Source organism: Peromyscus eremicus, chromosome 4 (assembly GCF_949786415.1).
Source record: "Peromyscus eremicus chromosome 4, PerEre_H2_v1, whole genome shotgun sequence".
NCBI classification, from domain to species: Eukaryota; Metazoa; Chordata; class Mammalia; order Rodentia; family Cricetidae; genus Peromyscus; species Peromyscus eremicus.
The window spans coordinates 91,162,181-91,184,421 of record NC_081419.1 but is presented as its reverse complement, the minus strand read 5'-3'; the positions used below and the strand labels follow the sequence as shown (position 1 = coordinate 91,184,421).

The following is a 22,241-nucleotide window of genomic DNA, read 5'->3' as shown; positions in this document are numbered from 1 at the left end:
ACGTGCCAGGGAGGTAGTCACAGGCTTGTTTGCCCATACTGGTTCCCAGCCACCACTGAGCAGAGCTGATGTGTCCCTCAGAACTCCAAGAATACCTGATGGTTGTCTTTTTTCCCTCCAGTTCTCTGATTATCAAAATTACCTTGTAAATAGCTGCGTGAAGGAGAACCCCACCATGGAGCGGTCCATTGCCCTGTGCAATGGCATCTCCCAGTGGGTACAACTGATGGTTCTCAGCCGTCCCACCCCGCAGCTCCGGGCAGAGGTCTTCATCAAGTTCATCCACGTGGCTCAGGTGAGTGGCCAGATGGAGACAATCATCCCAGGCCATGAGGTAAATGACTTAGCCCTTTCACCCTGAGCCTAGCCTGTGCGAGTTATGCCCCCTCTGACCCACAATGGGGTTTGAGCATCTTCTGTTGCCTCCTGGTCTAGACGTGCAACTCTTCTGCTTTCTCACCCAAGAGCAATGTGGAAGGCCACATGGGCCATCTCAAGATCAGGACTCAACGCTTTAATGCTTTTTCAGGAGACACATTATTTTCTCATAACTAGCCATATGGCAAACAGACGGGCAGAGCCAGACCAGCTTGAGTTATCATAGGTCCTTGGGTTGGGGCTATGCTGATTGGCATATTCAGTGTTTGAGGGACAGAGATTCTAACTTCTCTTCCCTGGCTATTATCCTTTACTGGTGTAAGCATCTCACAGTAGAATAATATCTTAGCCTCAGTAATAACCCTGGCAATAGGATCAAGGCAATAAGATAGTGTTTATTATATTTTCCAACTTGGGATGCTCTACACCAGTGTTTCTCCAATTTGGAAATGGCCTACCTGCTCTGATACTCATTAGAGACAGATGAGTCAAACTCTCTAAGCCTACCCCCAGTCTAGGGAACCGGAACTTACAGGGTTGGGTCCAGAAGTCTTCGTTAAGCATGTACTCAATGATTCTTGGAAACCAACAGTTTAGATGGTAGTCCACAGATCAGATACCACAGAAGAGGGGCAAATGGTCTCCATGCTGATCTCAGATCGGGTCTGGAGGTCAATGAGAAGGGAGGAAACTGCAGCTCCTGGCTGTTAGTCTATGGAAAATGTGCAGTATAGAGATGTCAGCTTCTAAGCACCGCCATGTAACGACATGTACAGTGACTGTGCTGTCATCTGTCCTGTGTCACAGAAGCTCCACCAGCTACAGAACTTCAACACGCTGATGGCTGTGATAGGGGGACTGTGCCACAGCTCCATCTCCAGGCTCAAGGAGACAAGCTCACATGTCCCACATGAGATCAATAAGGTCAGTGAGCTGTCTTCTCTGGGGCCCTTAAGACTACACATCCCTTGTCAACAAAGTTAGGGACCAGTGAGGCATACCCTAAGGAAATCAGGCTGGGTGAGTCACAGACCTGAGAGTGTGTGTGAGATTCCACCTGGCCTCAACGTCACTGTGCCCCTCTCTGCCAGACCCCTTTCCTTGTGTCTACAAGACATCAAATGTTCAGTTGCTGTCCTGGTCATCAACTCCGTTGCCCAGTTCTCTTCGATTAAGAATATGTTCCCCAAACAAACAGAAGTTCAGTTGCTCATAGTGTGTGCCAAGTGCAGTGACAGCCTGGAGCACTAGCTTACCAGAACTCTTGCAGACTTTCCAGGCACTTGAATTTCCAGAGTTGGAAACGCCCTCTTTAGGTACAGTATTGTTGAGAAGAGCCTGGTCACCGAGCTACACCCCCAGCCATTTGCTGCAGTCTTATGTTTGACACGGGATGATTGTCCTTATGTGTCTCGTGCACTGTCCTACATTCTTAGTTAGATGTCACAGGACATGCTTTAATCTCTATGGCAGAGCGCTGCTAGTGTAAGTACCGCCCACCATCCACCATGATGTCGTGAGCCGTGCCTGGCATGGGCTGGCTAATGATGGCTGTCAGGGGACTTTCCTATCCACAAACCACAAACATCCTAAACTGGAGCTGGAGGGGGGGGGGGCTCTTATTAGGGAAAGATCCATGAGTCTCAGTATCCCTATCTATTTATCCCATGTCTTCATCCTCTTTTCAAGGAATCCCTCTTAGTTATCCCTTCCATTAACCATGCTGGACCTGTGAGAAACCCTTTCCCTATGGCTGGGTACCCAGAAACATCTTTAGTCACCTTTTCATTTCCTAACAGTTCTGCTGAGACCACACTGAAAAGATCGCTTATGTATCAGAAACCATGGAAACACTAACAAAACTTAATATATCCTACATTCCACTGTTCATCTTACCTTGGGAGTTCACATAGCTCACACTTGCCAGCAGCATTTGACAAAAGGGTGGGGTGGGGGGTCTCTTGCTGTCTCAGAGTGACTGAGCGGGCACGGTCCAAGCCTCTACTTCCTTACTGTATGATAGTTCTTGACAGATACAATTTTATTAAAAGAATTTGGCATCGTGTCTAATATGGTTATTATATGTGAGAACGCGATGGGCGAAGTTGCTCCACATCTCCGCTTCTGAAAAGCTGTTATCATCACACTTGAGGAGTGGGGTTCTGTAGCCAACGTCAACCCGGTGTGTTTGAAAAGACTGTCTCTGGCTGCTCCTTTAGGCATAGGCTTATTTTGAGAATCTTGAGCCACAGAGTAGTAACCTGCACTACATTACTGCAGCTCCCCAAATAAAATCCATAGCTTCCCAGGAGCAGCAGCAAAGGCAGCTCCTGCTGACCTCACATGCCAGACATTATTCCACACCCTACTTCCGGAAGCTTTCAAGGACACCAGGGAAGGCAGCTTATGGCTTGGGGTCACGAAGGCACTTATTTACTGTGTACTCCTGTACCTTTAATTGTTGTGTCAAGTGCTTATATTAGTTCTAAAAATAAATCAGATTAATATAAAATGATAACACTTTTTCAGATGAAACTATGTAGTGATATTGAGGAAGACATACTTGGTTTAGGACTCTGCTCTGACATTTGACGTAGCTGGAGTTTGAATTTGAGAGTTGTAATAGCTACAAATGGGATGCATCACCCACTGTCCAACACATTAGGGATGGGCTGAAATCATAGTGGACCTGAGAGTAAGCAAGGTGGCCGGTGTGGGCAGCACACTAGGCCCCACAGGTGTCTGTGACCCTTCCGTTCTGCTTTGTAGGTTCTGGGTGAGATGACTGAACTGCTGTCTTCATGCAGAAACTATGACAACTACAGACGAGCCTACGGGGAGTGTACCCACTTCAAAATCCCCATCCTGGGGGTGCACCTCAAGGACCTCATTTCTCTATATGAAGCCATGCCCGACTATCTGGAGGATGGGAAGGTGAACGTCCAAAAGCTCCTGGCCCTTTACAATCATATCAATGAATTGGTCCAGCTGCAAGAGGTGGCCCCACCATTGGATGCCAACAAGGACTTGGTGCACCTGCTAACGGTGAGATTTACATGGAAGAATAATTACTAAGTACCAGCTATGTACCAGGGGCCATTCTACTTCTCTTCCCATATACTAACTAGAGTAGAACTGCCATCTCCTCTTCATGGATGGGATATAGAGGCACAAAGGTCAACTTCCCAGAGAAGCTGACATTTATTATGTAAAAGAGGCCTCAATTTAGACTTGGGTTGGGGAAGGGGACCCAGGAGGCTTTCTTTTAAGCACTGTGCCTTGCAGATTTCAAAGGGTGTGCTCCTACTCCTACAAAAGCTGTTCCTAAGCTCTCAAGGCGGAGTTGGTAGCAAATCAGATGCAAGCCTTGGTCACAAATGGAGACAGGGTACTCTCATAAACTACAGTAAAAAGGGGGAAAAAACAGCCAAACAAAGCAAAACAAGAAGAAAATGAGTGACTCTTTGGGTTCTGCTAGTTTCAGCTTAGATCTCTGTGCCTGGACACATCCTAGCCAAGGGTAGGTGTGGAGAGTGGAGATCGGGGTTTGTCGTGGGTGTGGGGTGAAATCAGCTGCACTTCCTTCCAAATCTGTGATGCTTCAGTGTGCCAGCTGCATGAATGTGGGCCTGTACTCTCCAAGCCTGTTCCTCCCCTGTGAACTCTGAGGGGCCAGTCTTGGGGTGATTCAAACCTCTTATCCTAAAATTACACAAGTTGAAACTTGCTTCTCTGTCCATAGTGGAAAGAATGGTGGCCATGGTATCTTCCTACCTCACAGAGCATGTTGATGGAGCCACAGGGTTCACCCACAGCTTGGGAGCAGTTTGGGAGTTCTAACCCTTTTTCTTTAATCAAGTGACTTTGGCAAGTCTCTGGCCTCAGACACCAATGTCAATTTTATATAGATGCACAGATAGTAAACCACAATTAAAGAACATCTTAGAACTTCGTCAGTATTTAAGAACACTTTAACAAGAACGGGTTGATGTTTTCCCTACCGAAATAGCAGCCAAACTTTCTGAATTTAATTTTTTATTTGTGTGTGAGTGTGTGTGTGCGCGCGCGGCGCGCGCGGGCGCGAGCAAGCCATTTCTCTTCTTCCAGCTTTATGTGGGTTCCAGGAATTGAGCTCAGGTCTCCAGCCTCCCACAGCAAGTGATTTTACCTGCTGAGACATCTTACTGGCCCCCACCTAGTGTTTTAAAAACAAACTGCTGAGTCTGGAGAGGTGGCTCAGTGGTTGAGGACACTTGCTGCTCTAACAGAGGACCAGGGTTCAATTTCCTGCATCCACCTGGTGATTCACAACCATCAGTAATCCAGCTCTAGGGAATCTAATGCCTTCTTCTGACCTCTTCAGGCATAAAGCACGCCATGCTACACATACACACATGCAGACAGAGCACTCAAACATAAAATAAAACAAATAAATCTAAAGAAACAAACAAAATCCCTGCTAAGCACCAAGAAGATGAACCACTGGATAAACAAATGCAACCAAGAAAAAAACCCTCAGTTATGGAAGAGGTAGAGTGTCCTAGCAATTAACCATGTTCTGTTTCCCCTGCAGTTATCCCTGGATCTCTACTACACCGAAGATGAAATCTATGAGCTTTCCTATGCCCGCGAACCAAGGAACCACAGAGCCCCGGTGAGTTTCTCATCCTGGCGCTCCAATATGGCAGGGTTTTGAAAGCTTGATTCCTTCTCAAGAAGCTGGCCTTCAGTTGCTTACTAAGCATATGTTTGTGCTGTGTGCTCAGCTGTATGCAAAGCACACAGAAAGCTTCTCCACATACGTGTGACACATAGTCCTTAGCCATAAACAGCTTGTTGTTTAGACGAAGGGACCGCTGTGTGAACAGGATGTGACTGTATGCCTAAGGGGGAGTGGGCTAAATTTGTCAGGGGGCTTACAAATGAGAGGAGGCAGCGTCATGAGACACAGTGCTGCCTCCCCCCACCCACCCACCCCACCCCCCGTCAGCGTCCCCACGTCCCTTTTCTAAGACTGGGTGATGGCAACAATACTCACACTAAAGAGCAAAATTTGTGAAACTTTCTGCCACGGTCCAAAGAAGAAACTTCATTGGCCTGTGATGCTCTGCGACAGGAAGGTGCTGGATCTTTTGACCGCCTATGCCCAACAGGGCTCAAAAAAGCACCAAGCCCTGGCTTTGCACACAGTAGGTCCATTACAGGCTATCTGAGCCTGCCTCTCTTACTGACAAGTAAGCAGCAGGATTATTCCCATCTCCTGGAAAGCTTCCCAACTCCGCAAACAAGGACTTGAGGGAAGGGAGTTGCCTACACACAAGAAAACGTTTTGTTGTTGTTGATTTCAGGTCGCTAAGTCACATTGGCTCTATAGAATGGTCAGGAGGGTCCACGTCCAGGGCATTAGAGGCATTTCAGAAGAAGGGTCAGCAACTTTTTTTCCATGGGAATTTTAAATGGGGCCAAGTTTCAAATGATCAGCAATAGATTCTCTCTCAGCATGTGCAGACTGCATTTCTTCCTTGTGCATCTTGCTGTCTTGATTAGTTTTTTCTCATCCATCTCTACTAAAATGTGACTGGAGTACAGAGGCAATTGGCATGATTCACATTCGCCTCTGTTGAGAGGTCTGACAAGAGATTTCATGGACAGGGGTCTGGAAGTCAGGCCCATTGAGAAGAGAAATGATCTGCAGCTGGGGGTCACACAGGAGCACTTTAGACAGCTGTGAGCCCAGCTAATGCAGACAGATTCCGACTGTGTGTACGCTCTTCTTCCACGGCACGCAGTCAGATGTCAGGAAAGGAAATCACCCTGTCACCCTGTGTTAGTCACGAGGGTTTCCCTATTCCATTGTAGCCACTAACACCTTCGAAGCCACCGGTTGTAGTGGACTGGGCCTCTGGAGTGTCTCCCAAACCTGACCCGAAGACCATCAGCAAACATGTCCAGAGGATGGTGGATGTAAGTACCCATTTCAGCAGACAAAACCATGGTATACCTGCTTTAATTGTGGGGAGGAGAGGGGGCCAGGATGATAGAGACGTAAAGGTGAGAATGCTGGGCCTCATTCCCTTGGGAACACAAAGCTGCTTCACTCCACACATTGTGGCCATAGAATGTTTCGGAGGAAATAATGTCAACACGCTGGTCTCCAATGGGGTGGGTTTGCCTTGCTTAAAGACCCTTGCAGGGGAACATGTGATTAGAAGTTATTGGTTAATATGTGGCAAGTGTCAGCATATAATAATGCAAACATGGAGAACGGGAAACTTGGCACTGCTTGGTCTGGCTAACTGCACAGGAAGGGGATGTGTTTCTGTGTTGTCTTTATACAGAACAATAAGGAGTACAGGGATCAAGGATGTAAAAGGAGGCAGAGTTTTCCTGTTCCAACCACTTGGTCCCAAATAAACACGCGAAAGCTTTTATATTAAGTACAAAATGCTGGGCCAATAGCTCAGGTTTAGTGTTAGCTAGTTATTACATTTAAATTAGCCCATTTCTATTAATCTACATATTGCCACGTGGCCCGTGGCTTTACTGGTCCTCTGGCATCTTGCTTCTTGGGCAGCTTGCTTGTGTCTCCCCAGCCCCACCCTTCTTCATCCCAGTCGTCAGTTTGATTTTCCCACCTAACTTTATCCTGCCTTGCTATAGGCCAAACAGCTTTATTATTAACCAATGAGAGTAATCCATACTCACAGCATACAGAAGGATCATCCCCAGCACAAGGAAGAGAGCACTTCCAATTGGGTTAGGCCTTGAGCTTCCCGGAGAGGTGAACAGCGCCCTGCAGGGAGAAGAGAGTGGAGGGAGAACTCGCCCATCCTCTACCCAGCGCAGTAGCCAGTGTGTGGTACAGTTGCTATTTACAGGTTGGGAGCACCTGGGCACCCTGGAGTGGCTGGGGCAGCAGAGTCCTGGGATGTCCCGGGCTGTGCCAGTGCCACAGTTTAGGGAGTTTGTCTCAGGGCTGCTCTTATTTAGGCGGTTACCAATCTTTTACGTATCGCTCCCCTTGTCATTTAGCTAAAGGGAGAGATGATAGGTTTCCTTCAGTAAACGAAAGAAACTCTTTCTTTTTCTTCAGTCTGTCTTCAAGAACTATGATCTCGACCAGGATGGCTACATCTCTCAGGAGGAGTTTGAAAAGATTGCTGCTAGCTTTCCATTTTCCTTCTGTGTGATGGACAAAGACAGGTGAGGATGGTGTGTGCGACTACGTAAGGGGTCCCTGAGGGACTTGCAAACGCATGTGCTGCCAGGCTTCTGTGATTTATAAGCCTGGAAGAAAGAGCCACCATCAAGTGAAGGCCTCGCTCCTTTAGTCCGGACTGCAGCAAACCATAAAACCCATGCACTCTCTGAATAGTTCTCACATGAAGACTCCCAATGCCACCAGCTTAGGAGAAAACATTTGGCCTTCCTTCCTGCTTTGGTATTACAAATCATGGAAATAACTCACAGTTAGAGCAACGCTTCCTGCATTTTCCTCGGGGCTCTAAAAGCTTTATCCTAGTTCTCAACAGAAAACCAGTGCATGGCCAGTGGGTTCTACAAGTGTCCTTCCTGTCTCAAGCCAGACCCAGGCATGAGGTCTTTGCTTTCCTATACACACATTCCACACCACTTCCCTTTCAAGTCTTGAACACACTGATCTGTTTGGCCATTTGCCAGGTGTGCCGGGCAGTCAGAATGCCTCGCTTCCTCACTCCATGCTATCCCATGTCCTTACTCTGAGGAGAACCCAAGGAAGCAGCCATAGGAAGGACAAAAGGAAAGGTTAGCGCCAAAGGCTGGAAATCGCCCTTCCTCTACTCACCTCCTTACCTGTCATTTGCTTCAGGGAAGGCCTCATCAGCAGGGACGAGATCACAGCCTACTTCATGAGGGCCAGCTCCATCTACTCCAAGCTGGGCCTGGGTTTTCCTCACAACTTTCAGGAGACCACCTACCTGAAGCCCACCTTCTGTGACAATTGTGCTGGCTTCGTAAGTTGTTCTTAGAGTATCAGAGGGGAACTTGGTGTGGGTGCGGGGCGGGGGGGGGGGGTAAGTGTACAGGACAGTTTAAATAAATAAGACAGAGCCCGGCGGTGGTGGCGCACGCCTTTAATCCCAGCACTCGGGAGGCAGAGGCAGGAGGATCTCTGTGAGTTCGAGGCCAGCCTGGTCTACAAAGTGAGATCCAGGACAGGCACCAAAACTACACAGAGAAACCCTGTCTCAAATAACCATAAATAAATAAATAAATAAATAAATAAATAAATAAATAAATAAATAAATAAAAAGATAGGCACAGCCTCAAAATCCTTATATAATCACTCCAGCTCAGAACTCAAGAGAACACCCAGAAAACATAGTCCTCGATTGTATGGGCTTGGCCCATACAATCTAATTTCTTCCTGCCTTTTTTCTTCCCTGGTGCATTAAAGGTCTGGGATAAATGGTACAAAAATGTGGAATTTGGATATACGTTTTAAAAGTGTTATATGCTGTTTCAAATGTTAGAAAATAAGAAATAGGAGATGTCTTTCTTCCCCCTTCAAAAGAAATTAAGTTACAGGTGTTCCAGTGGGTCACTCCACACCCCACAGGGTAGCCGTGGTTAAATTCAGTATGTCACAGAACAAAAACTAAAAAGATATGGCATTGGGAGGGAGACTTCTTGAGAGGAGTGAGGGTTGGTAGGAATGAGAAGGATAAAGGAGGATGGGGTAGAGGAATGAGTATTATTAGAATGCATTATATACGTGAGGGAAACTCTCCAAAAATAAATAGATTTTTTAAATATCTTATCTCAGAGATTACCTCAGTGCTGTTTGCCCTCTGTCCCAACCCAACTAATAGTTTCCTCAAAACCCAAGTTCATGACCCAGGACTACACACTCAGTCCTCAGGGTGCCTATTGGTCCGGGCTCATCCACATCAAGCCTGCAGAGTGCTGGACCATACAGAGCTCTTGCATAGGTAGCACTTGTCTCTGACCAGTGGCTTCTTGCCAGAGGACTAGGATGTGAGAGAGCCACCAGGGTCTACCCATTGACAGACAGTAGAACAAAGATAGAGAATAAATGCTACCAGGGTCTACCCATTGATAGACAGTAGAATAAAGATAGAGAATGAATGCTGCCAGGATCTACTCATTGAAGGACAGTAGAACAAAGATAGAGAATAAATGCTACCAGGGTCTACCCATTGAAGGACAGTAGAACAAAGATAGAGAATGAATGCTACCAGGGTCTACCCATTGACAGTAGAACAAAGATAGAGAATGAATGCTACCAGGGTCTACCCATTGATAGACAGTAGGATGAAGATAATTAAGGCTACCAGAGTCTACCCATTGATGGACAGTAGAACAAAGATAGAGAATAAATGTTACCAGGGTCTACCCATTGATAGACAGTAGAACAAAGATAGAGAATAAATACTACCAGGGTCTACCCATTGACAGACAGTAGGATGAAGATAATTAAGGCTACCAGGGTCTACCCATTGATGGACAGTAAAACAAAGATAGAGAATAAATACTACCAGGGTCTACCCATTGATAGACAGTAGAACAAAGATAGAGAATGAATGCTGCCAGGATCTACTCATTGAAGGACAGTAGAACAAAGATAGAGAATAAATGCTACCAGGGTCTACCCAATGATAGACAGTAGAACAAAGATAGAGAATAAATGCTAACAGGGTCTACCCATTGATGGACAGTAGAACAAAGAGAATAAATGCTACCAGGGTTTACCCATTGATAGACAGTAGAACGAAGATAGAGAATGAATGCTACCAGGATCTACTCATTGAAGGACAGTAGAACAAAGATAGAGAATGAATGCTGCCAGGGTCTACCCATTGATAGACCATAGAACGAAGATAGAGAATGAATGCTACCAGGATCTACTCATTGAAGGACAGTAGAACAAAGATAGAGAATGAATGCTACCAGGGTCTACCCATTGATAGACAGTAGAATGAAGATAGAGAATGAATGCCAAGGTACAGCCTCACACCAGACAGATAAATGACTTGTGCCATATTGTTTTCTTTGGCTCGTAGCTCTGGGGAGTGATCAAGCAAGGATATCGCTGTAAAGGTAAGTCTCAGCTTTGAGGAATGGGGTCACTTCCCTTGTCTGAAGAGCTCTCCTTGATTACATTTTTTGTGCATAGTAGCTGTCCATTCAGTCTAAACTTTCTTCGCTGAGTTCAGAGCCTCGTGTCCAAACTGGTTTCCAAAGAGCATCCTAAGCCAAGATGAGGGATGCCTATGAGACCAGTCAGGTAGTTTCCCTCCACAAGACCCTCTCTTTGTCTCAGTTGCTCTGGAAATATGGATGGCTGTGCTCCTTGTAGAAACATGGAAAGACAGATGCTCAAGGAAAGGGAATCTCCCTGGGTAAGGTTACTACAGGACCAGTCAGGTTTTCTTTTTTCAGCAGATACCTCAGGACCTAATTTTCCAGGCTGGCATCTCTTCTCTTCATGATGAGATGCTGCTGAGTTCTGAAACTCATTGATGCAGTAATGACAAGCTCTGGGACTTACCAAGGAGGTTAAGAATCAGGAGGTGGTCTTTCCTAGATCCCTTAGGAATGTCAGGTGGCCTAGCTCCAGAGGCTAGACCAACTGAGTTTGACAAGAGGGCAGTGCATGAGTTTGGTTGTGAGAGAGTCACTGGAGAAGTGAGTGAAAGACTTCTGAGCAGAGTGTCTTGTCCACAGACTGCGGGATGAACTGCCACAAACAGTGCAAAGATCTGGTAGTGTTCGAGTGCAAGAAGCGAGTCAAGAGTCCAGCAGTGTCCATGGAGAACATCAGCTCTGTGGTGCCAATGTCCAACCTTTGCCCACTGGGAACCAAAGATCTGCTCCATGGTAAGCAGGCACTAGGGACGTTTGCTATGGGTAAGGGTCAAGTTTGGCGGGTAAGAAAAATCACCCCGTGATTCTTATTTCCACTTAGCCTTGACCTCAATTGCTATGCCATGGCTGACTCATCATGGATTTTAACTCTCTGAGTGCTGTAACAGAGCGGAAATTAGACTAAAAAGAAAAGTCATCAGGTGCTTCTGGGCACCTACACCAAGTGCAGCATCCCATGTTAATTCTCTTCCTCTATCCTTAAACCCAGACCAAGGATAGGGAGGGGGAGAGATAGCGAGAATGAATGTATAGCATGCATAACATGCAGTCTGAAAGTAACATAGTATGTAAAATGAATAGCTGTGTTCAGAAGTGAAGACTAACGTCTCCATAGCTCAGAAATGTCTGGAGAACATACTATCAGCAGAAGCTGAAACAGTATTAGTAGAAGCTGAAACCACAGGTCTTCTTGACTCTGTTTCCAGAAGGAGGCAGACACTGCTGAGAATTTAATTTCTGCAGTTTAGCAGAGACCACTATGCACGAAAGTGACCGGAATCAGACTCATTGCTAACACCTGAGAAAGGAGCCTCCAACACAATGTGACTGGCACTTAGGGCCGGCAGCAGGAAATAGGCTTCCCTACTGGCAAGGCTATGTACTGGCTCAATGACTGTGCATCATCCCTGGTTTTCTTCCAGAAGAGGATCCCCACCCATTAAATTAACACCCTGCCCTGGACTGAGAACCTTGAGAGGTCAGGTGAAGAAAAATGACTAAAATGCTAAAATCAGAAAAGTAAATACAAAAAAAAAAAGGAGAAACTCTGGAGATCGGCTTGGAGATTAACCAAATCATTCGGGGACAACCTGAGGCTAAGCCAGAATTGTCACAGCTAACTCTGCATATGGCAAAATGCAAGTAAAGAGTGACTTGGAAATAATTTGAAGCAAATAGACCGGAGACTCCCCAGGTCTGGAGGGCAAAGAAGTAGAGAGAATGTCTCCAGCTGGGAGAAATGACAGCATCCCGACATGGAGCAGGTTGGAAGCCAGTGAAGGCCGAGTAGGCGGTGGGGACACAGATGACAGATGTGTACATCAGAGGGGGGTCACAGTGCCGGGCTGCTGGGGAAGCCTTCTTGGAGAAGGTGGAATTTCAGCCAAGTTTCAAAGGGAAGGTGGTGCCACGTCATGAGGAAGATGAGGAATACTCCCGAGAAGATGACGGATGGAGCAAAAGGCGGAAAGGCTGTAGGCAGTGCTGTTGGGATGAGTGAGGTGCTGTGGTGGAAGTGAAGGCGGAGGTGAGAAGTGAAGTAGAAAAGCAAGTAGAAGCCAGTCAGGCGTGTTGTAAATGCCAGGCGGAAGACTGTGCATTGTCCCTGTTCCAAAACAAGGAGCTCTTACAACAGAGGGGTAGAGTCCTCAAGATTCATTCTCTGGATTTCTGTACATCTGGAGTTCTACCTCAACAATAGAGGGGGCATACTTTGGGAAGTTTGGTTTGTTTAAAGTGTAACTGTGTTAAAGTCAGGAAAGGGAGAGGAGGGGTTCAAGATGGCTGAACAGAAGCACCTGGCACCTGCTTCTCCACGGGTGAGATGGCTCTGGAGGTGAAGATGCTGTGCAAGATGGGTGGCCCCAATTCAATCCCTGGGACCCACAAAAAGGTGGAAGGAGAGGGGCCTGTGTGGAGGCCCACAAAGGTTTCCTAGTGAGATCTGAGCTTGCTCTACCAGCAGGGCGGCATTTAGAGGATTGCGTGACCATGTGCGTGGTTACTAGGTGACTGGAAGGGTCTGCACATGGCTGAGCTAGGGGGTGGTCTTTGCTCCACCCCTTGGCATTCCTATAAATAGCCCTTTAGAAGAGACAGAAGGGGCCGGTGGAAAATGATCCAGGCCCTCCCGAGGCTATCCTGTGTTTCTATCTGTTTCTCTCCCCTCTATCCTTCAATCTAAATATTTCTCACTTCACCCTCCTCAAGAGTACCCTGTGGGGGAAAAATGGGAGCAGGTCTCCCACAGGCCTGAAGAGATGGTTCAGTGGTTGGGAGCATTAGCTGCTCTTCCAGAGGACCCGGGTTCATTTCCCAGCACCAACATGGCAGCTCTCAACTGTCTTTAACTCCAGTTCCAGGGGACCTGACATCCTTACACACACACACACACACAAACACACACACACACACACACACACACACACACACACACACATATATATGCAGGCAAAACACCAATGAATAATTTTTAAAAATCATTTTTAAAAAATGGAAGGAGAGAACTGAATCCAGAGTTGTCCTCTGACCTTCACACACAGGCCATGGTGAACACACACACACACACACACACACACACACACACACACTCTCACACACACACACTAAAGTTTACAACTTGTTTAACAGGTATATAACACATTTTTAGATAGAATGAGAAAACAGCAGCAGAATAGGGAAAGGTAAGACTTAGAGACCTGGGGTGGGTGTGGTATGAGAATAAGGCACCTTGATGCCTGATGCCTCGGCTCCAGCCACAGGAAAGGGAGTTTCTCTGTACAGCATGAAATCAAGAGTGCCCTGGCAAACTTGTCAGTGGGATGCTGGCGAGTCTGGCTAGTGGGGAATTGCACATCCTTCATAGGCTTTTACCTAACTAGACAACTAACTTAAGATCTGTCCAGTAGCCAGCTTTGGGGAAGAATGCATGTTGTCTTCTGAACCTCAGGGGTGCTGTACTCAGAAGACATCTGGAGAAAGGACCTGTTGTCTGTTTGGTCTGCTCTGCGGGTCAGAACACCAGCTTATTCATACCTCTGGGATTTGAAAGATAGTCCACTGAACTGGTCAACAGGAAGTGGCCCTGTGAACCAGCCTTGGTTCTGTGGAGTATTTCAGTATGTTTGAGTCAAATTTGCTGAAGGTCCTGCAATGTACAGGATGGACATTGTCACATGAAAAAGGAAGGGTAAAGAATATAGAGAATGGGTGGAAAGTAATAGAGGATGCCCTATGCCTTCTAACCTCCAAGCATGAAACACACAGGCACATACCTCTGTAAACAGACACAAAAGAATCCCTTTTTAAATTCAGCAATAAGAAAAATGTATCATTTTAATATAAATGTATATCAAAATTAGAAAAACCTTTCTCATACATAAAATCACTTCATTCTCCAAGCCCTGGAAAGTAGGATATTTTTCATCTCCATCTAATGAAATAAACAGAATCCAAAATGTATTTATTCATAAATGGTGTATAGACCCTAATTACTTTGCATGGAGCTCAAAATTAGTGCTAAATCTCTGCAAAAGGTAAACTTGGATGACCTCCAGTTTATCTTACCACTCATCTCAAATGCATCCTCTAATCCTCTACTTTCTCAGGAAATTACTCCTTATAGTTAATATTTCCAGGCTGAGTCTCAGGCAGCAATATTGGCTAAAAGAAAAATCAGATGGCTGGTTTGTTCTGACCCCTGCAGAATCAAATAAGTGTGAAACATTTTAGAACACACTCCACAAAACTAATCCTGCCACCTCACCATTAATCTGTGTCAATCATACAAGTGAGTCCCAAAAAGAGTTCCCACTCTCTATCTGCTTAGGTAGCACTCCCGTTACCTGGATCAAACTCTGAGTAATAGCTCTTGCCCTGGAGTCCGCAGAAAGCATTTACAGAACATTCTGTCTATATGTTTATCCTGCTATCTTTAGAAGTGCTTAGGAAACCTTGCTACATTGAGGCAAGGATTCTAACTTACTTACAGGAACAGTAACTATCCAGGTAACTTTTGTGCAAACAGAAAAGGATGCTTTGGGGGCTTAGGGGATGGCTCAGAGGTTCAGAGCACTTGTTGCTCTTGCAGAAACCTGGATTCAGTTCCCAGCACCCACATGATATCTCACAACCACCTGTAACTCCAGTTCTACAGGACCAGAAACCCTATTCTGACCTCCAAGGGCACTGCATGCATGTGGTGTACATACATACATACACACACACGCATATGTAATACAGGCAGAACATCATGCACATTTAAAAAATCATATTTAAAAAGGTAAAAAAGGAAAAGATGTTCTTTCCTCGGTGTGGGTGAATCCTGACTCTGAAACCCTACGTTTCTGCTTCTACTCCTTTCTGACAAGGCAAGTCCCAAAACAGAAGGTACTTGGAAGTGGAACTCCAGAAATAGGGAAGGTCTCGTTTGAAACAAATGTTGAGAATCTTGAGTTCATCATTGTCTGAGAGGACTAACAAATGTATCTCTCCACAGCACCTGACGAAGGATCTTTTATATTCCAAAATGGGGAGGCTGTGGACCACAGTGAGGAAAGCAAGGATCAGACCATCATGCTCCTGGGCGTGTCCTCACAGAAGATCTCAGTTCGGCTGAAGAGGACTGTTGCCCACAAGACCACCCAGACAGAATCGTTCCCGTGGGTTGGCGGCGAGACGCCTGCCGGTCACTTTGTGTTGTCCTCCCCACGGAAGCCTGCGCAGGATGCCCTTTATGTGCTCCCCAGTGCCCCGTCCCCATGCCCCAGCCCAGTGCTGCTCCGAAAGCGGGCGTTCGTCAAGTGGGAGAACAAAGAATCGCTTATAAAACCCAAACAGGAGCTTCACCTCAGGCTCCGGACCTACCAAGAACTGGAACAGGTGCTGCCCTTCTCACCGCCCCCCTCCCTTTTTTAGCTCTCCTGCTGAAGTAGAATCCAATAGGGAAAAAGCATAAGAGCGAAGATCCAAATCAAGTTGATTCCTAGCAAGTTAAGTAAGCAGACAAAAAAAAAAAAAAAAAAAAAAAAAAAAAAAAAGGAAGAAAGTTGCCAAATGTAGGTAATGTAAGCCATTTTAGTGTCAAGGAAGAGAGGAGACATTAGCTTGAATGGTGTTTATTTTTCCTAAGGAATGTTTTCATGCCCTTTTCCCTCAGACATCAAGATTTGCATAAGTTTGCAGGCCCGTCAGTACATAACCCACCATCCACCTAGCTTAATGTGCTTGTCTGAGTAGTATACAGTGAAGCCGCCCCCCCAGGTTCCAGGATGCTCATCATTGTTACCAGCAAGGTTCCTTCCCTGCGGGGCCCCCAGGAAAGTCAGAGAGCTATGTGCTAGGCAATGTCTGTGACTTGATTTGGTGACTGGAATGAAGAGCATGGATGGTATCAGGAGGAACACGGGACAAAGAGCCACAGATTTTCTGGAAGAAAACATGTCTCTTACTCAAAGTACCTTTAAAATGCATGTTAGCAAACAAGTTAGTCAGAAGGTAGCCACACTTTGGTTACCTTAGAAAGAGAAACTGCTGAAAGTTACCCTTTAGAACAATAAAAGAAATCGTGAAAAGGGAACATGATAAAGTAGAGGACTTGGGTCTGAGACTAAGACATTTCTTTTTTGTTTTGTTTTGTTTTATTTTGTTTATTGCTGTTTGTTTTAGTTTTGGTTTTTCAAGACAGGGTTTCTCTGTGTAGTTCTGGCTGTCCTGGAACTCACTCTGTAGACCAGGCTGGCCTCAAACTCAGAGATCTGCCTGCTTCTGCCTCCGAAGTTCAGGGATCTAATCCCAGAAATTTCTTATGCCAGTTGTTAAACACTGTAACCTGGTTGGTCCTCTGTAAAATACAGGGCTAGGAGTCCATGCTGAGGTTTCAAATCTGACATGCCTATCAAAGGTAGCAAAATAGTTGTGAAAAATGCTATGGGTAACCTGTGACAGAATAATTCCCACCCAGCTGCCAAGGCCATAAACCTTGATGTTTTTATTAGCTGCTTCTCTTTTTTCTTACCTGCATCACAGAGACCTGAGGAATTCTCCACAAGCATTTTAGAGAACAATTATGTGCCCTGCTTTTCTATTAGGGACCTGCAATGACAGGTCTTTAGTCCAATAGTCCTCGCCACAAGGAACGAGTCCAGTTAAACTAGTATTGAAAATAGCATGCAATAAGGACAGCTGATTACAGCTGTGTATTGTAATACACATTAAAACAATGTGTTATTTTAGTTCATGCCATAACTGAATCAGCACGGAACCAAATAAAAATGGAAACTATAAGACATTTGGGTCAGATATGCCTGGGCTCTAGAACTATGTATGTGTTTGCACTTTCTGCCCCTCGAAAGTTTACAGCCAACACCTATTTCCCCGGTGTGCATGAGGATTAAGCTGCCCTATTATCAGACAGCATTCTATTATCACATAGCAGTGTCAGGCTCACGGCAAGCACTCGATCTCACGTAAGCTGGTAGAGAGCACTAGGTAAGTCAGTCTGAGAACCCAGAGGGGGCCCAGTTAATCAGACACTGCAGCTATGTTTTCTGATGCCCATGTAGGTCAGTCTGACATGAGGATATTTTCCTCGACACCAGAAGCCTGGAAATTACCCAATGGCTGCACAGTGAATCTGCTGCCAACAGAACACTAAAGCCCCATTTGGGGTGAGACAAAGTCTTCCATCAAAAAGGCATACTAGTTATCACTATTGGGGGTTGTGAACCTAGGTTTAATTAACTATAACATCTCATTTCACAGAGTTTTGACGTACTGCTTTTATTGTTCAGAGCAGACCAGACCACAGACTACTTTCTGCTAAGTTACGATGCCCGCTACACACTATCCAAAGGTTGTGTCTTCCTCCACTCACTTCCCAAGAATGGACTATTCTGTCTGCTAGCCACTCACATCTGTGATACGATAACAAAGAGTAATTGCTATTTGCACATGTCCATGATAAAGTGTTATTTTATACTCACAGCTAAATAACTACTTTGAAAATAGTTTTTAATTCTTAACCACAGTGAATAGGCGATGCCAATCAAATCGAATACTCTTGATGCTGTACGTGATTTCCCACTCACCGCCTCTCTATTAACATGCCCTATTCTCATTTCTCTTTAGGAAATAAATACCCTGAAAGCAGATAATGATGCCCTGAAGATCCAACTGAAGTATGCACAGAAGAAAATAGAATCCCTTCAGCTTGAGAAAAGCAATCATGTCTTAGCACAGATGGATCGGGGTGATTGTTCTTAATCCAGAAATTCAAGGAAGAGAATCTGTGGACAAGTATCCTGGGATCTCACTTCAAAAATTGACTGCAGAGGTTCGGGCAACTTCAGATGAAGTCTGGAAAGGGGGAAAGCCAGCCTCTGTTGCTGGCGTCACTGTTTCTTACCTAAAATATTCTTAATGTGAGTCATTGGTTTTCAGTCAGTGGACTCAATGGGAAGTTCAAGTTTGGTAAAGCTTTGAGCATTCATATTAAAACCCTTTGCTTTCTTTACTGGAACCAATACCAAACCGTGTGCTAAAATAAGACCATAGTTTCCTCATAGTGTCTCAGGCAGCCTGCTTTACTGATTCGTAGAAGAAAAGTCCCTGAAGAACCAATGTGCTGCCTTCCCCAGGGTTTCTGCAAACTTCTACCCAAGTCTGCTCATCATGGAAACAATACCCTGAAAGTGGTGACTTGGACATGCCTGCATTGTTTGTGACACTGATCCCTACCTCACTACCTCAGATCTGATCAAGAGCCTCCCTCCCTGTCCTTCCTCACTTGCCCCACCCCAACCCCCACTTCCTCCCTTGCTGGTAGGCACATCAGCTTATCTACCTAGAAGTGAACTCTTAGACATGTAGCCTGGTTTTAAATCCAGGGCTTTTTAATTGAACTTGACATTATCCAATTGCAGGTCAACTCATAGCCCTAGGTCTTAGTGATCATGAAATACAAACTAAAACTCACCATCCGCAAACAGCAATTACCATGCCTAATTAGCTAAGACAAATGACATAAACGTGTTTGTCCATATATTCTCTAGTGGGTACACTTAAGAATCTGTGACTTTTTAAAAGAAATGGTCTGTGGACAGTGTTTAATTCTTCATGCTCAAATTTCTCTTTTTAAGTAAACTATCATGAGGTTTTCTTTTGAACTGAATTTGTGCTTAAACTGTTTTCACTTTGACTATCTAGAAATAAGCTAATGGATGTGAGGGCTTTAACAGCTGGCAGCGTGTACATATGTATAGAATATGTATATACAGTATCAGGCATGCATGTAGCTTGGACTTTCTCCTTTAGAGAATGCAGACGTGAATCAAATACCTTTTAGTAATTTACAAATTGACAAATACAGTTCTGTTCATTAGAAGACAAACTGCTAATGATGTAAATTGTATTGTTTTGCAAAACCATGAGTAACAGTCTCTGAGTATTTATCATGAAAGTTAAAAAATCAATGGGTTTGACTTGTTGCCTGGGAAGCTATTCATAAACTTTCTTGTCAGCTTTTTAGCTTTCAAAAGCATTTCATCTGAACGTGACCTTTTGGGAAGACTTTGCTTCCATGCTTGGGAGGTCTGGTGCCATGCTAACTTGTAATCTATACACAGGGTGAACAACTTCCGAGAGTGCCATCTCACAAAACGAGTTCCAAACCTACAGCCAACAGCACTGAGTCTCCAGAGGAGTGTGAACTGTATGGTGCTGCCCGCTAAAGTACTCAGATCACTTAAGTTTATCTGATGAAAGACCACTGCCCATCTGTGTACCTTTGTGGAGTTTTAGCGACAAAGAACTGACTTGTGGTCAAAGTTTCACTCGACCTTAATGAACCACTTTACACACAATGTCATCCTTATTCTAAATCCAAACTCAGAAATTCTCAAAGCATAGCTACCACCTGGTACATACACCTCTAGCAGGTGTAATATTATAATGGAACAATTACATGGAACAATTATGAGTAATAACAGACCTCAAAATATGAGTAATGACAGACCTCAAAATTCATATTGTTCACTATGGATAATTTCCTCTGCTATGCACCAGTACACGTGTATAGCTCAATTTTTTTTAAACACTGTCTTTTTCTTATTCCTCATGCCCAATAAATATCTCCCAAGGAGTTTTTATGTAAATAGCCTGTAATATAGGAATTCAGAGGGCCTAGGTCAGTGATGATCATGGCTAGATGATCTTATGTCCTGCAGTATCAACAGGAAAGACAGCAGGAGGCGGCAATTTCAACACAATTCTTACAGTCCAGCAAGGACAAAAGATGTCTGGAGTCTGCGCTGGTGCTGTTCCGCAGAGCTGTAGGAGCGGGTGGGATCTGCTGACACAACCCCGAACAAAGTTCTGCTTATCATACCAAGTGTTGTTTACCATCCTGCTACAAGTGTTTGGGCAGACGTGTGTCTGCCAAAACAAGGGCAGACGCTGTCACTAACAGCGATGTCTCTTCCCATCTCCTCTGTTGACTGACTCACCCACCCCCTTACTGACCACTTGTGAAATTCTGTCTAAAGATGTATAATGCAAACGCTGCAAGGAAAAAAGTGTACAGACTGTAAAATTTTTGATACCTACTGTAAGTTTCCTTGTCTGATATTTATATGATAAAAGACATTTGGATCCCTATAACTTCAAGGTCTTGTGTTAACTTCATGTGTTTCATTTGAATTTTTCCTGGAATTCAAAGCAAAACTACTCCATTCTATTAAACAGTTTTCTTGGGGGGATAAGAGGAAAAAAACAAAGGCAACTCACAGTATTTCCTATGAAATTACTCTAACAAGCTGACCCTGAAGGAAAGGTGAAAATTCTTCTTATCCACCCTCATTCCCAATCTGCAGGTCTCACTGTAAGCTCTGTCTTCCTCACATGGTAAATAGACATTTTCTGTCTATAAATTCTTTTGACATTAGGCTCGCTGTTTGCCACAAGTGCCGGTAAACGTTTTTGAATTAGATGCTATGTATTTTCTTTTTAACGAGACAACTTTTTCTAAATCTATGGAGCACAAGGAAACAGCTACAGCTGCTTCCCTTTGACTCAGTTCACGGGCTCAGAGAGCACTGACGTTCTCAGCCCAGAGGAAAGCTCAGTTACCAATTCAGAAATTTCTAGTAACATCCTGTCCACAGGTGCTCATAGGTGCTACAAGCTGGACAAAGACATGGAAAAAAGGGGGGGGACAGAAAGTGTAAAAATAGAAAAAGCATGAAATTTTAAAAACCAAGAAACAAAGAGAAAGTATCCAAAAAGGTATTAGGTTTTAGTGATCAGTGGAATGCCATTCATCATCTGTCTCCATGTACTCAACCCATTTATAACACTCTCATGTGATGACCTCCCACCACAAATGCCCCAAGTCACCATAGTGCCAGCACAGGCGTCAAAGAGCAAACAGTCTGCAAACAAGTTCTGAGCAAAGACTATCATAATTCCTCCTGAGCTATTAGGTAGGCTGCGGACAAGAGGGCTTCTCTCTGCAGTGACGTTCACAGGCTGGGCACACAGAGCTGGCTCCACTTGGCTGTGATGTCAGAGGTGCCGATGAGGAAAGACTGCCGATGGTGGCAGGGACAACCCCAACAGCACTCACGAAAGGAACAGGAAGAGTGCAACAGGAAGAAACTAACGTCTCTGTCATAGTTAACATAAATCTTTAGGGTTACAGGTAAAGAACAGACACGGTGGTACAGGCCTGCAATCTCAGAACTCAGAGGGCTGAGGCAGGAGGATGCCAAGTTTGAAAGTCAAGTTTAAGAACAGCCTAGGCTGCACAGCAAGAGCCTTTCTCAGATAGATGGATGGATGGATGGATGGATGGATGGATGGATGGATGGATGAAGAGAAAGAAAGATTAGCTGTAAATCATCCCTTACTGACAGCAACTAATGTTCATGAAAAGGAAGAAATGTGAAATTTTTCTACAAACTTTTGTTGTCTATTCCACAATATTTTCCTCATATACAAGTATATTTTATACTGTTTCAATTACTACACATGGAAAAAAAAACCATTAAATACAGACACAAAAAATTCTAAGTTTACAAGTGACCAACAGTTTTTCTACCCCACATTCTTCAAAGGGTTGGCTTGAAAACACATCTGTGACTGCGGCACATACAGTATTTACTTTTGCATGTTGAAGATTATTTTAAATTTCATCACAGTCTACTATACGATAAAACGGT

The 22,241-nt window shown here is 44.8% G+C and overlaps 1 protein-coding gene across 1 annotated transcript in view; it reads left to right on the top strand.

Annotated features, from left to right (window-relative positions):
- Nucleotides 1-19,020, top strand: part of Rasgrp1 (RAS guanyl releasing protein 1) — a 65,925-nt gene extending 46,905 nt beyond the window's left edge. Inside the window, exons 7-17 of the mRNA XM_059258924.1 lie at nucleotides 122-295; nucleotides 1,186-1,302; nucleotides 3,148-3,423; nucleotides 4,952-5,032; nucleotides 6,238-6,342; nucleotides 7,472-7,581; nucleotides 8,228-8,372; nucleotides 10,443-10,479; nucleotides 11,107-11,259; nucleotides 15,524-15,906; nucleotides 18,154-19,020. Of these exons, the coding sequence (XP_059114907.1) occupies nucleotides 122-295; nucleotides 1,186-1,302; nucleotides 3,148-3,423; nucleotides 4,952-5,032; nucleotides 6,238-6,342; nucleotides 7,472-7,581; nucleotides 8,228-8,372; nucleotides 10,443-10,479; nucleotides 11,107-11,259; nucleotides 15,524-15,906; nucleotides 18,154-18,288 (1,716 nt within the window). The 3' untranslated portion in view covers nucleotides 18,289-19,020. The remainder of the gene's footprint in view (nucleotides 1-121; nucleotides 296-1,185; nucleotides 1,303-3,147; nucleotides 3,424-4,951; nucleotides 5,033-6,237; nucleotides 6,343-7,471; nucleotides 7,582-8,227; nucleotides 8,373-10,442; nucleotides 10,480-11,106; nucleotides 11,260-15,523; nucleotides 15,907-18,153) is intronic.
- The last annotated feature ends 3,221 nt before the right edge of the window (nucleotides 19,021-22,241 follow it).